At 42.0% G+C, this 14,044-nt stretch overlaps 1 protein-coding gene across 1 annotated transcript in view; it reads right to left on the bottom strand.

Annotated features, from left to right (window-relative positions):
• The window catches only part of ATP11C (ATPase phospholipid transporting 11C), a 104,176-nt gene that overhangs the window by 63,162 nt on the left and 26,970 nt on the right, over nucleotides 1-14,044 (bottom strand). Inside the window, exon 12 of the mRNA XM_036739807.1 lies at nucleotides 1,375-1,542. Within this exon, the coding sequence (XP_036595702.1) occupies nucleotides 1,375-1,542 (168 nt within the window). The remainder of the gene's footprint in view (nucleotides 1-1,374; nucleotides 1,543-14,044) is intronic.

Below are 14,044 nucleotides of genomic sequence, written 5' to 3'. Positions count from 1 at the left end.
AAACTAATTAAAGAGCACAGAAAAGACATCATCAGAAGAGGCTGTGATATAGACAGGAGGGGTCAGATGTGTGGCCCAAGGGCCACCTACAGCTGCAACACAACTAATCCAGATTAAAACAGAATTTGAAAATATTCCATGAAATAAATAAAATTACAATAAAGTACAGATAACATTCATTTTGGTAACTAGATTCATGGCTTCCATTTCTATTTGAGTTGAAACCACTGATATGCACAGTTCAGTAGATATGGGCAGTCCCTTCCACTAATCTCGTACAGATGATGCCCTCTGGGAAAGCTGCCATAAGGGCTCCACCCATGGTGCTTGGGAGCATTTCACTACAACCCAAAAAATCTTAACTGGAAGGTAAACAGAATCTTATCCATTCAGAAAGTTATTATGTCTTCAAAAAAGCAGAGCCTTCTAGTGCCTCAGCAGTCTCTGGTTATAAGCCTTAATACCTCTAAGTATTAGATGTGTTAACACTTTCAGAGCAGAACAAGATTGGATGATCCTGTAAATCAACCAGACCCTATAATGAATGATAGCCTGAGGGCCTCCCTCAGAAGCAGGCAGGAGGTTAGGCATAATAAGAATCTGGCTGGTAAAACATTCAGACCAGAGGACCTTCCCTCAAGGAAATTATCCAGTGAATGGCAAGGTACAGGGACAATCAAGCAAACATCTCCGCCCCCTTGGACCTCAGTTTCACCAACTGTAAAAATGAATGGGTAGGACTAGATGGCCCCTAAAGTTATCTTGCTGGAAGGGAGTTTTCTTTAATGGGGAGGAGGTTGTTTGTGGGGGAGAAAAGAGAAAGGGGCTAGCAAGAATGCTAGGGGAAAAAAAAAGATCATTGAAACATTTTTTAAAATGACCAGAAAAGGAATTTCAAAGGGAGATACAGAAAAGATCAGCTCTAAAACTGTGTTGAAAGAGGATTAACAGTTCCATTTATAATCTTTTTTTCTGCTCTTTGTTTACAGAAATGGTTGCATCTGTGGACATTTGTCAAATTTAAAATAACAAAAAATAAAGATTTTTTTTTAAAAAATCAAGTTCCTTTCCTGCTCTAATGTCGGCTCCTAAATAAAATGTCCAACCTTTTAAAGCCTCCTTTTGAAGGCCATTCTAGAGGTGTTTAGTAGGAGTAGAAAGGGCCAGTGGGGTCAAGAGAGCAGAGGGCTAACCAAAGCTTGAGCTATTTGGTTCCCTTCCCCACTCCCACTTTACATTATACATGCAATAGGATGGATCCCCTGTGAAGGACTGATGTGTGGGCTTCTATTAGCATCATTGGAGAGAATTCATTCAAATTCACTCAAGGCAGAGATTATGAATGAAAAACAAAACCCAACCACAATCACTAACCTTTTCTGCTCTTCCAGAAAACGGCTGAATTCCATCAGTTTCAGAGAATGTCTCGGCAGTTTCGGCAGCAGTTTCCTCCTTATATGGGTGCCCATCTATGCAACATTCAATAAATTCCATGGTGTTTTCAGTAAGTGTCCCAGTTTTGTCAGTAAATACATACTCCACCTTAAAAAAAAAAACACAAAGGGAATAGAATGTAAGGATTAGTGTGGATCTTTTTGTCTTTGTAAGGCTAGCACCTAGAATCTACAGGGTAGGTCAGAGTTTCCTAAATGTTTCTTCATTGTCATCCATTTCTACCCAATTCTAAGGCAAGGAACACATATTAAGTTGCTAGAAAAATTATGTAAAAGCATTTTGCAAATCTTAAAGGGCTAGAGGAAAGGTTAACTATTCCTAACTAAAAGAGACCTTAGAAAGCAAGTACAGTTATCCAACCATTTGATTTTAAGGCAGCCTGGTAAATTGGGGAGAGTGTTGAAGTTGGGAGTTAACAAGATCTGGGTTCAAATCCTGCCTTAGCCACTCTGTGTGTGTGTGTGAGAGAGAGAGAGAGAGAGAGAGAGAGAGAGAGAGAGAGAGAGAGAGAGAGAGAGAGAAACACCTTGGTCAAGTCCTTTAACCTTTCCCAGACTGTTTCCTCAACTGAATAATGGGAATAGGAGTACCAACATCACTGGACTATTACGCGCATCGGATAAGAGAATGTATGTAAACTGGCGTGTAAAGCCCAGAGAGAGCTATATAAGTGAGGGCCATTGGTACTATCTTCATTATTACTATCAGGGACAAAAGTTTTCTTCTCATATTGTTCAGTGGAGTTCAGATAGAAGCAGGCCTAGAAAATGTTCTTTCTTCTTCACGTAATGTATTGCGGACTATGGCAGGGACTGTTAAAATCATAGCTTTTAGTAATTAATAAGAATATAATAATGTCACCAGGCAATCTTCAGTACAACTCCAGGAAAAGACAAAGACAAGAATGACTTGGACGTCATTCTGTCCCATTGGGGGAACATTTTCTATTACTCAGCAAAGTATTCCTGTAGGTATAAGACATGCTTACCATGTGTTCTGACAATGTCTATCAATCTCCTTCCTCTTTCTTGGCAAGGAAATGTTAATGTTTCTAAAACTTACTTAGGGCGATGGGCGAAGGGAGTGCGTAATATTGTATAAGTCTTTCTTAGCGTATTTTCCCAATCTGTTATGTTCTATTTTACAGGTCTCTCTATTTTGATTCTTTTTGTTAAAGGCAACTTGGAGACTGTGGGGATATTGATTAAAAAACATTGTGCAAGTTTTTATGGACAATATAATGTTCAGACAACTAGAGGTAACGATTTGATCTATACTATTCCAGATCTTTGATAGTTTCTTTATGGGCTGAGCTCTCCAGGCAGCTAAGTGGCATGCTGGACAGAACTCTAGGCTTGTAATCAGGAAGACCCTAGTTCAACTCTAGCCTCAGACACTGGCTGTGTGACACTGGGCAAGTCACTTCACCTTTGTTTATCTCAGTTTACTCATCTGTACAATGGAGCTAATGACAGCATCTGCCTCAAAGAGTTGTTGTAAGGATCAAATGAGATATTTGTAAAGCTCTGTGCAAACTTTAAAGTGCTATATAAATGCTAGCAGCCTCTGTACTATGGGGATATGTCATCCATCTGTCCATGAAAGATAGCAGTTTCTGACGTATAATTCTGGCCACCAGGTCTTATATTGCTAGGCTTATATATGCTAGCACATGCTACATTTTTGCAGGCTGCAGTAACACAGTTTCTACCATTTTCTTACATGATTTGCATTGATTAGATGAAGATCCATCTCCTGAAGGATAACCCTATTATAATTTCTAGTAGACATGACCTGGTCCTGCATGGCCATCAAAAACCCTTCTTTTTGCACAAAAAGTCCATATGACTGACATTTGTTTGATACTTTTTTGTTAACACATTGTTGGCAGAGCTCATGAAGATGCTGCCCATGAAGGGCCTTTTCAGTCTACTCTTTCTTTTTTTTGTTTTTTTGGCAGGGCAATTGGGGTTAAGTGACTTGCCCAAGGTCACACAGCTAGTACATGTGCCAAGTGTCTGAGGTCGGATTTGAACTCAGGTCCTCCTGACTCCAGGGCCGGTGCTCTACTCACTGCGCCACCTAGCTGCCCCTTCAGTCTACTCAATCTCATCCTTTTCATTGCCTGCATCAAAAGGCATATTCTGCAAATCCAATGATGTGTGCCTGTTATAAGCTTTTCCTATGACTCAGTGATCGCTTGTTCCAAAAGTATTTCTGTAAGTTTAAGACATGTTTACCACATGCTCTCAGAATGGCTATAAATCTTCTTCCTCCTTGGCAAGGAAATGTTAATGTTTCTAAAACTCAAGATGATGGGCTATGGGTTTGGTTAATATTGTATAGGTTTTTGTTAGGATATTTTCCAAATGTGTTATGTTCCATTTTACAGTAGTGAAAGTATGCATTGACTGGCAATGCATAAGTGTGAATTGCTTTAGATATGATCTTCACGTTAAGTTTTTATTTCAGGAGGCCTGTACATATCTTAACACTCAGCCAGAGTTTTCTTCTTTGTAGCTTTATGTTCACGTATCTTATGTGGAGGACACCAAGGTTTTTATGAGTATAGCCTTCATCCAATGTTTCAATTGGACCTCTAGTTAAGAATTTTATACTTGTTGTTCTTGTTTGGTCATCTCAGTCATGTCTGACTCTCCATTGCCCCACTTGGGGTTTTCTAAGCAAAGATACTTGAGTGGTTTGCTATTTCCTTCTCCAGCTTGTTTTACAGATGAGCAAACTGAGGTAGACAGGCTTAGGTGACTTGCCCGGGGTCACATAGTAAGTGTTTGAGGCCAGATTTGAACTCAGGAAGATGAGTCTTCCTGACTCTAGGTCTGGCACTCTATCATCTGTGCCACCTAGCTGCCCCAATTTTACACTTCGTCAGAGAGATGGTCCATGTAATCAAGAACCTATTAATTGTCTTTTCCGGAAGAACCTTAGAATTTGATACCAACCACGTATACCAAGTGATTAGTAAGATTTCTGCTTTGGTTCAATGCCCCCTCCCTTTCATTTGGAAGCTATGCATACCCCTATTTGGGTGGTTTTAAGGCCAAGCAGAGATACAATAAGCTTAAACTAAGTCTCTGAAAAATGCCCCTTTTTATATCGTTTGTTCTTAACATTATTGTGTTGATGGGGTATTGTAAATACTGATGTTTTCCATGTGGATATAAAATACTTGAATTTCCTATTTTCAGACATGCAAATAAGCCATGAGGGTGGAACTGATGACAGTCATGGTAACAAAGACAGCATCATTGGGAATTGTGTGCATTTAACATCTCCAAACTACCTAGCAAGACATGATCAAGTGGCTAAAATTATACATCAGAAGCTCACTATTCTTTATAAACAAACTAACAACAAGTCCACAACCTCAAAATGTACATGAGAATTCAGCAAATAAACTTCACAGTAACCTTAGCACAACTGAAGAGGGAACCATTGCTCATGCCTGCCCAGACAAAACTGGGATCCACACAAATTTAAGGATATTTTTAATAGTTGTTACTATCCCAAACACACATAATTTCTAAGCTACATAGAAGGAAAAGCTTTAGAAATATAGAGATCTAGCAAAAGAAGTTAGAACCATATGGGAGCAGGATGAGGTAAGCATCATCCTTGTCATCCTCTATACTATCAGAGTGGTCCCAAGAATGCCTTCAGTGAATTTATAAAAAAATGAGTTTAGATCATAATATTCAGATTCAGTTAGAGAAAGCAGACATTTTATCTACCCGTCCACATAAAATAATTAAATAGCAAGGTTTTGTCTAATCGTTCTTATTTTAATTTTATCAAAAAAAGATGAGAACAAGAAGATGATAATATAACCACGATGATGAGGATGAGGATGAGGATGAGGATGAGGATGATAGGGATAACCAAACTTCACCTAGTGAACATAATATTCTCTCCCAAATGGGGCAATGGCAAAGGAATTCAAACTGACTGAAGATGTCAAGGGTGAACCCATTCCAAGGAATGAAAATAAGGGTGATTTTTCCAAATCGAGAACTACCTTATTAAAAGGCATAGGCCTTTTTTCTTTCTTTTTTTAAACAATTTCTAGAGGAAAACTCAGCTTTCCAAAAACATAACAAAGACAACTTACTCACCACTTATCCAAGTTATACACAAAGTATTATATGTTTACAAAGCTCTTACTTCAGTTCAAAATAAAGTGGAGAATTTGAGTGGATTGTTAAAATAAGATCACAGTTTCATAGCTTTTCAACTTACAAAGCACTTTCCTGACAACGACACTGGAAGGCTTCCCAGTAGAGGCTATGGAATATAATGGCTAGCGCACCAGACTTGGGTTCAAGAAGTTCTCAGCTTGAATCCTGCCTCACACACTTACTAGCCATGTGACCACCAGCAATTGCTCCCAGTCTCTTCTGGAGAATGGGAATGAATGGACATAGATGGATAGATAGATAGATAGATAGATAGATAGATAGATAGATAGATAATATATATGTTGACAGAAAAATGATGGACAAATTGGTAGATGTATCATTTTGGTAGGTATAGATAGATAGATATATAGAGGTTGGGAGATGGATAATAGATATGTTAGTAGATAAATAGATGATGGATAGATAGGTAGATAATGTTGGTAGATAGAAAAATAGACAGGGAGAGAGAGAGAGAAGGAGAGGAAGGGAGGGGGAGAGAGAGAGAGAGATGAGTGAATGAAGAGCTTTGGCATTTGTCTTCCAGAATGGCTTTGAGCCTCACAAGAGATGATATATGTAAAACACTTTGTAAAGCTTAAGGTGCTATGGAAATGACATATGCTTTGAGGTTTTGGGTTTTTTTGGTTGAAGTCTGTAATTTCATCATTGTTCAGGGGTGGGAAACCTGAGTCCTCAAGGCCACTTGAGGCCTTCTAGGTCCTTGGGTGCAGCCTTTTGACTGAGTCCAAGTTTTACAGAACAGATCTTTTTACTAAAGGGATTTGTTCTGTGAAGTTTGAATTCAGTCAAAGGGCTACACTCAAGGACCTAGAGGGCCACAAGTGACCTCAAGGCTTCAGGCTCCCCACCCCTGACATAGGCAATGTCCTCCCCCCATAAATATCAGCAGCTCGTTTGTAACTAAGTCAGAGGGAGTTGCCTTGAGCCCCGAGAGGGTATGTGATTTGCTTAGTCACCCAAGTAGCCTGTGTCAGAGGAAGGACTTGAATAAGGTCTTCATGCCTCCAATAAGCCATGCTATCACTCAGCACTTGTCACCATCACCACTGTTATTATTATCATTACAAATGAAGAAAGTGAAGCCTGAAAAGGAACAGTAGGAAAGTGACAGAGATTTGGAGTTGGAGAGGCTGAGGCTGATGCCTGGCTCTGCCACTTACCACCTGGGGGGCCTTGGGGCACTAAATCAGCCTCTCTGGGTTCAACCTTCTCATCTCTAAAATAAGAAAGGGAGGGCCAGTTGTCTGGGATCCTATCAAGTGACTGACTCACAATCTGATGGTGAGGCCCAGGCCTTTTCTACTGCCTCAAAGTCAGTTGGTTGTTTAAGAAAATGGAAATTTAATAAGTGAACAAATTACAAACACAGCTTCAGAGATGGAAGGGACCTTCAAGGTCATTCACCCATCCAACCCTCCCCCCTTACACAGAAGAGAAACTGAGGCTGAGAGAGGTTAAGTGACTTGCCCAGGGTCACACAGCAAGTAAGAGCAGAGCCGAGGACAGAAGGTTTTGAACTCAGGGTCTCTGATTCCAAGTCCAGCACCCTTTCTGCTACATCACAATGCATTCCATGCCATGAGATGTTTCTTTTCCAAAGTAGAATCTCCCCAACAGGGCAATGACGGATCTTGGGTACTGTACTGTATAGCATCTGTGTGTCCATCACACAGTAAAAGGCCAAGGCCATGCAGTCACCTAACCCATTTATCTGGCAGACAACCATGATCCTTTCAAGTTGTTTCTATACCCAGAGTGTCTATTTTCAGATTCAAGGTTTTCAAATGAAACTTTTTCTTTAAAAGAAAGACTCAAACCTGGTTGGGGGGCCCGGAGGCGGATGAGGGAGGGGGTGACCAGACAGTGTGTAATAAGAAATCAAAGTCTAATGAGGGCATTTTCATAGCTAAAATTCTCCCCCACCACCACCACCACCACCACCACCACCACCACATTACACAATGCCCATCTCATCTCCAGTTTTCCTCTCGTCTACTATTTATAACATCTGCCTTGAAGAACCCTACAATTTGATCCTCCTATTGGGGCAATTTGTACTTAAATAGTTAACGTTAGCAGCTGATGGGAACACACATAAGCACACACAAGATTAAGGTTTTCATTATTTAAGGGAGAAAGTGATGAACCCCTGGCAGGAGATACTTTCTAATTTCTTTTTCTGAGCTTTCTCCTGCTGCAGTGCTGGCACAGAGACAACATTCCAGCCCCACCCCTCCCAGTTCCCACCCCCTCCCACCTTCTTTCTGGTTAGGCAGCCAAGTTGGAATCCTCTCTTTCCATTCACTCCAGTAGCATTATCAGGTTCTGGTTTAATTCCTCCCCCCACCCACAATGCTATCTCTCTCTCTGCCTGTCTGTCTCTCTGTCTGCCTCTCTCTCTCTGACTGCCTCTCTCTCTCTCTCTATTTCTCTCTCTCTCTCAAAATGAAACAATTTGGTCTTTAGGGAATCAAAATTTCTGAACTTCATTTTTCTCTTCAAGCTACCATGGGGTTGTCTTATCTCCACCATTCAGATTTGGTAGTATCCTTAGATTTAGAGCTAGAAGAGACTGAGGGAAACTGAGGCCCAAAGACAGCAAGTGACTTGTACAAGATGATAATGATAAGCAAGTGGCAGAACCATAATTCAAAACCAGGTCCTCTGACTTCAAAGTCAATGATTTTTTTTTTCAATTGTACCATCTACAGTCTGATTCAGAAATAAGCAAGCCACCACTAAGTAGCATAACATGTGGTGCATTAATCTGTATGTAAGAATGTCAGTTCCTTGAGTAAGGATTATTTCCTTCTTTGTGTCTGTATCAGCAGTGCCTGGCTCATAGTAGGTGCTCAATAAATGTCAGCAGAATAGAAAAGGGGTAAGATGAGACTGGGGAGGGAAAATAAGCAGATGTGGTAATTGGCGAAGGGGAGAAAGAAAGGGTAAGATGGGGAAGAGAGAGGAAAGAGAGAGAGAGAAGAGAGGAAAAAGAAGAGGGGGAGAGAAAGAGAAATGGAGAGAGGAGAGAAATAGAAAGAGAGAGAAGAAGAAAGGAGAGAGGAGAGAGAAGAAAAATGAAAGGAAAGAGAGGAGGGGGAGAGAAAAAGAAATGGAGAGAGGAGAAAAACAGAGAGAGAGAGAAGAAGAAAGGAGAGAGGAGAGAAGAAAAATGAAAGGAAAGAGGAGGGAGAGAGAAAGACAAATTGAGAGAGGACAGAGAGAGAGAGAAGAAAGGAGAGAGGTGTGTGTGTGTGTGTGTGTGTGTGTGTGTGAGACAGAGAGAAACAGAGACAGAGAAAAGGAGAGAGAGAGAGAGAGAGAGAGAGAGAGAGAGAGAGAGAGAGAGAGAGAGGAGAGAGAGAGAGAGAGATCGAGAGAAGTGACAAAGGTACAGTTGGGAAGGTGGATAAGATTGTCACTGAGCCCAAAGTAGGAGCAGCCTGGGAGGTCGAAGGAGAAAATGAGTATGGTTTTTGAGTTTGAGGTGCTCATGGAGCCATATGGAAATGTGGGTCTGGAGCTCAGGGTAAAGGTCAGAATGGGAGGTAGAGACTAAGAAGTAATGTACACAAAGGCAAGAGCTGAAGCACTGCTGTGAATGAGGCTGACCAAGGGGAGAAGTAACACAGCGCAGTAATAGTAATGATAGCTAATACATGATTAGCACTCATTATATGCCAGGCACTATGCGAGGTGTTTCACAATTATTATCTCATTGGGGATCCTCACAAGAACAACCCTGGGAAGTAGGTGCTATCATTATCACCATTTTGTAGATGAAGAAACTGAGGCAAACAGGGTCAAGTGACTTGTCCAGGGTCACACAACTAGTTAAGTGTCTGAGGTCACATTTGAACTCAGGTTTTCCTGACTCCAGGCCCCATGTTCTGTGCACAGCAGTGCCACTTAGCAGTAGAAATAATAATGAGTTAGGAGTTAGAACACTGTAAGAGCCACTCCACCACTCACTACTTATGACTTTGGGCAAGTTGCTTGTGCTCTTTACGCCTTGGTTTCCTCACCTATTAAATGAAGAGGTAGGACTAGGTGATATCTGAGGTTCCTTTGAGCTCTAGAGCTCTGTTGCTAATATCCTAAGGTGTAGAAGGCCAAGCCCAAGAACCTTGGAGAGCATCTACCTTGAGGGATTAGCACAAAGAAGAAGAATGAAAAAAGGAAACAGAGAAAGAATGGTTCTAGAGGTGGGCAGACAAGTATTCAGAAAGAGGGACAGATGACAGTGTCAGCTGCTCCAGAGAGGTCAAGGAAGATGGGGACCGAAAAAAGACCCGGGATAGGACATGAAGGAGGTCACTAGTGAACTTGCAGAGAGGAAGTTCTATCTAGTGATGGAGAAATCAACTGGATTCCAAGAGACCGAAGAAAAAATTAGTGGTGAGGAAGTCATGGATGAGTTAGAAGGATGGAGGGAGGGCCTCTCTACGATCTGGGCGACCCAAGCATGTTTGGACAACAATCACAATGAGTTGATAGTGAGGGAGAGATGCAAGACATACAACACGGAGAGGCCAACTGCTGAGTTAAGCTGCTGTGTGGCCATAGACAAGTCACTTAACCTCTCTAGGCTTCAATTTCCTGTGGCATTTAACCTCAGAGTGGGGAGGCTCAAAGTGCCCCAGGAATGGCATCTCTTATTAATGAGGAGAAGTTGTGAGAAGGAGAAGGGCGAGATCTCATTGGAGAGAGGAAGTCAGGTCACCTGCTGACAGTGGGGGGGGGTGGGAAGCATCTAGTCAGGTGCTTGAGGAGACAGGAAACCATTTGGAACTTCCCGAGCAGAAAATGGAATTAGGCAATCAATAAGTATAGAGGGAGATTGCTGAGCAGCAGTAAGGGCCTAGCTGAGGTCATGCCCCAGGAATTTATAGTCAATTTCGTGTCTTTCTCTAGTAAAATCAGCATGCCCATGAGGAGAAATGGAAGAATTCAAGGCTAATGGTTAGCCAGAGTTGAGATTTCCAGGTTGGGAATGATGGAAGGACTAAGGGACAAGGGCTTCTAGTGACTAGTGAATAAGGAGAAGAAAACTAAGAATTGTTATGAACCCATTTTTGTTCTTGTTGTTGGTCAGTTGTTTTAGTCATGTCCGACTCTTTGTGACCCCATTTGGGGTTTTCTTAGCAGAGAGTGGTTTGCCATTTCCTTCTCCAGCTCATTTTACAGATGAGAAAACTGAGGCAAACAGGGTGAAGTGACTTGCCCAGGGTCACACAGCTAGTAAGTGTCTGAGACTGAATCTGAACTCATGAAGATGAGTCTTCCTGATTCCAAGCCCAGTGCTCTAATCACTACACCACCTAGTTTCCCCATATGAACCCATTTTACAGATGAGGAAACTGAGACAGGCAACAATTAAATGTTTTGTCCAGGGTCACAGAGATAGTAAGTATCTGAGGTCATATTCAAACGCATCAGGTCTTCCTGACTCTGTGCCCATCACGGCATCCACTATAGAGAACATTATCCTTCACATTTCCTCCATGTTCAGATCTACCAAAGACAGAAATACACTGTAGCTTCCTCCTGATGCTATCACTGGACATGGGGTCAAGGCTAGCTATGGAGGCAAAGGAAAGCCAGAGTGGCAGAGACTGCCTAGGAGAATAAAATAATTCAGTCAATGGTGGCAAGCAGTGTCCACACACTACTGAGGCATGTAAATAACGGAAAAACTTGACTCAAATAACCACATCTAATAAGTCAGGCCTCCCGTGGATTTTTTTTTTTGCCCTCACTTTTTTGGTGTGGCTTTACAATCACCAAATCAGCTTGATTTCATTTAGTAATCAACTTGATTGATTTTACAATGCATAGACACAGCCTAGAGTTTAGTACTGGACTGCATTTCTAGGATTAATTTGGGCTAGCTGGTATCTAGCTATGTCACAGCCATGGTTAGTGGTGAAACAGAGAGCAACACCTTTGATCATTCCTGAAGCAAAGCCAGAGAAAGGCATTATGGATACAAGAGGGGTGCCGAGGGTAATAAAGGGAATTAAAAAGGGGCGGCACAGTTGCTATTATAGGAATTCGAATGTGGTGCTCCATGGGAGATTCTATGGTTTATGGCTAGAGTTTCATACCCAGATAAGCCTCGGTAGGGCACAGCAACATTGTCCAAGATCCTTGGAACAGTTCCTTGCTAAGGATGTTACTGTTTCTTCCCTGGTACACGATAACCTGTAGGAAGGTGCCCAGGGGAACTACGTGCTATGTCTGCATTTTCTCTTCCCATGGGCATGTGGGCTATGGCCATGCACCCTTAGAACCTCCCTGAAGACTAGGGGGACAATTAATGGGGATATCAGTCTTCCAGGACTGTTGTGGCTGTGATGACAAGGCCTTCCTGAGATAGCCTAGAGCTTATATTCCTGATAGAGCAACTATCCAAAACTGTACCTCAACAACCTTGGGCTAAGTTTTAGACCTCCACATATAACAGTCGGCAATGTTTAAGAACAGAAAAGATTCATTCCTGAGATGGCTGAGGTAGAAAATGGTGCTGGAGCACAGATGAGGAAGCTGTAGGCTGCGGCACTCATTCTAAATGGTACTGAGCTATTCTGCAGACTCCACAGAACAAGCTGGAACAGCTTCCTGAGGAGAATCAGTCCCCTTAAACTAGTCAACAGCCATGTGTCCCATCTGGGGTGTACATGTTCTGCAGGATGTAGAGGCCTTGTGGCCCCCGAGGCAAGGGGTCTTGGGTCATCATTGCCACCACATTTGTATAACACTCTGAGGTCTGCCAAATGCTTTACATGTTATCGCATGTGATTCTCATAACAGCCCTGGTAGGTAAGTACCGTTATTAACCCCATTTTATAGATGAGAAAGTTGAGGCAAGCAGAAGTTAAGTAACTTGCCAAGGGTTCACAGCTAGGAAGTGTCTGAGGCAAGATCTGAAGTAGGATCTTCTTGGTTTCAAGTTTAGCACTCTGACCCATTGCTTGAGATTCACCAAGTACAGCCTCACCCTCTTCAGCATTAGAGTCACCCTCCCCACCACGACCCATTTGACCTCTGGGACAAGGCTGGTAGTCTGAATAGAGCATATGACCTTTGATGACCCCATTCAGTCGTCTGATTTCATATATGGCAAAGGTATGAATGTTAGACAAAGAAGTTCTGAGAGGTAGAAAAAAAGCACACCCCAAAGTGGGTAAGGTCTTCTTCCCTCCACGTTCCTCTATTAACCCAACCCCCATTTCCGAGTCATGGAACTGACATTTCCACAGTATCATGAACATTTACTAGAAGCCAGGAAGCTTCCCAGATCACAAAGATCATGAAACATGCTAAAAACAGCCAAAGGAATAAGATTTGAATACTGATGAGAAAAGTCACCACCTGAGGAACCACAGCAAAGGTAAATAAGTGCATCAGATGACAAAAAGACAAAGGGGCCAAATGCTGGAGAGGCCGGAGGACCTGTTAGTGGAATTGTGAAGCGGTCCAACTGTTCTCTGCAACAATTTGGCATTGAGAAAAAGACACTAAACTGCACATATCCTTTGACCCCATGATGGGTATGCATCTCAGAGGGAATTATAGTTCCCACCATGCTAAGGAGAAAAAAGCTAGAGGGAAAGGCCTCACAGACACAAAATTAATTTATAACAGCACTTTTTTAATAGAAAAGAATTAGAAAAGGTGGGGGGGCAGGGATACAGGCAGTTGATTCCAGCAAACTAATGATATGGGCTACATCTCACTCTTCTCAAAAGAAAGGTGGTAGACTACAGGTGTGAGATGAGGCATGCACCATCAGACACAGCCAATGTGTTGATCTGTTTTGTTTGACCTTAATTCTCACAAGGGCAGGTTGGGAAGGGGGGCAGGGGGGCCTGCCAATCTAAGGCAGTGATCAGGAAGTGACAGCAATGTGGAAAAAAACCCATCAATAAAACATGTATTTTTTTTCAAAGGAGAGAAGAGGTCAGCTCCTGCATTACATTGGGATTTTAAGAAACAAGAGCGTACTTCCATCAAATGCTGCCTTCATTGAAATGCCTCTTGTAAAGCAAGCAACTATGTCTATGATGCATCTGATCAGAAAGAGGTCTGGAAAATGTCACGGGCCTAACTCTGGTCAATCAGGTTCGTGGAAAGCATACAAATCTCTCGCTGCATTTCTCCAGGGAACACGTCTCCAGAGGAGAACATTGCCTCTCCCTTTGTTCCAGAAATTCAATAAATGTTTGTTGTTAATGAGGACAATTACAGACGCCAGCACTGAAGCAATAAACCCATAATCTACCACCAGGTGAGCCTTAAAGAGTACTGGGAGGATGTTCGAGTATAATTGAGAAATCAAGGTGCCTAAAAAAATGTTTTAAAAGGCTAGC

The sequence above is a fragment of the Trichosurus vulpecula genome, chromosome X, assembly GCF_011100635.1.
Source record: "Trichosurus vulpecula isolate mTriVul1 chromosome X, mTriVul1.pri, whole genome shotgun sequence".
Classification (NCBI taxonomy): domain Eukaryota; kingdom Metazoa; phylum Chordata; class Mammalia; order Diprotodontia; family Phalangeridae; genus Trichosurus; species Trichosurus vulpecula.
The sequence above is the reverse complement of the archived record's forward strand: the minus strand, read 5'-3'. Positions and strand labels throughout refer to the sequence as shown.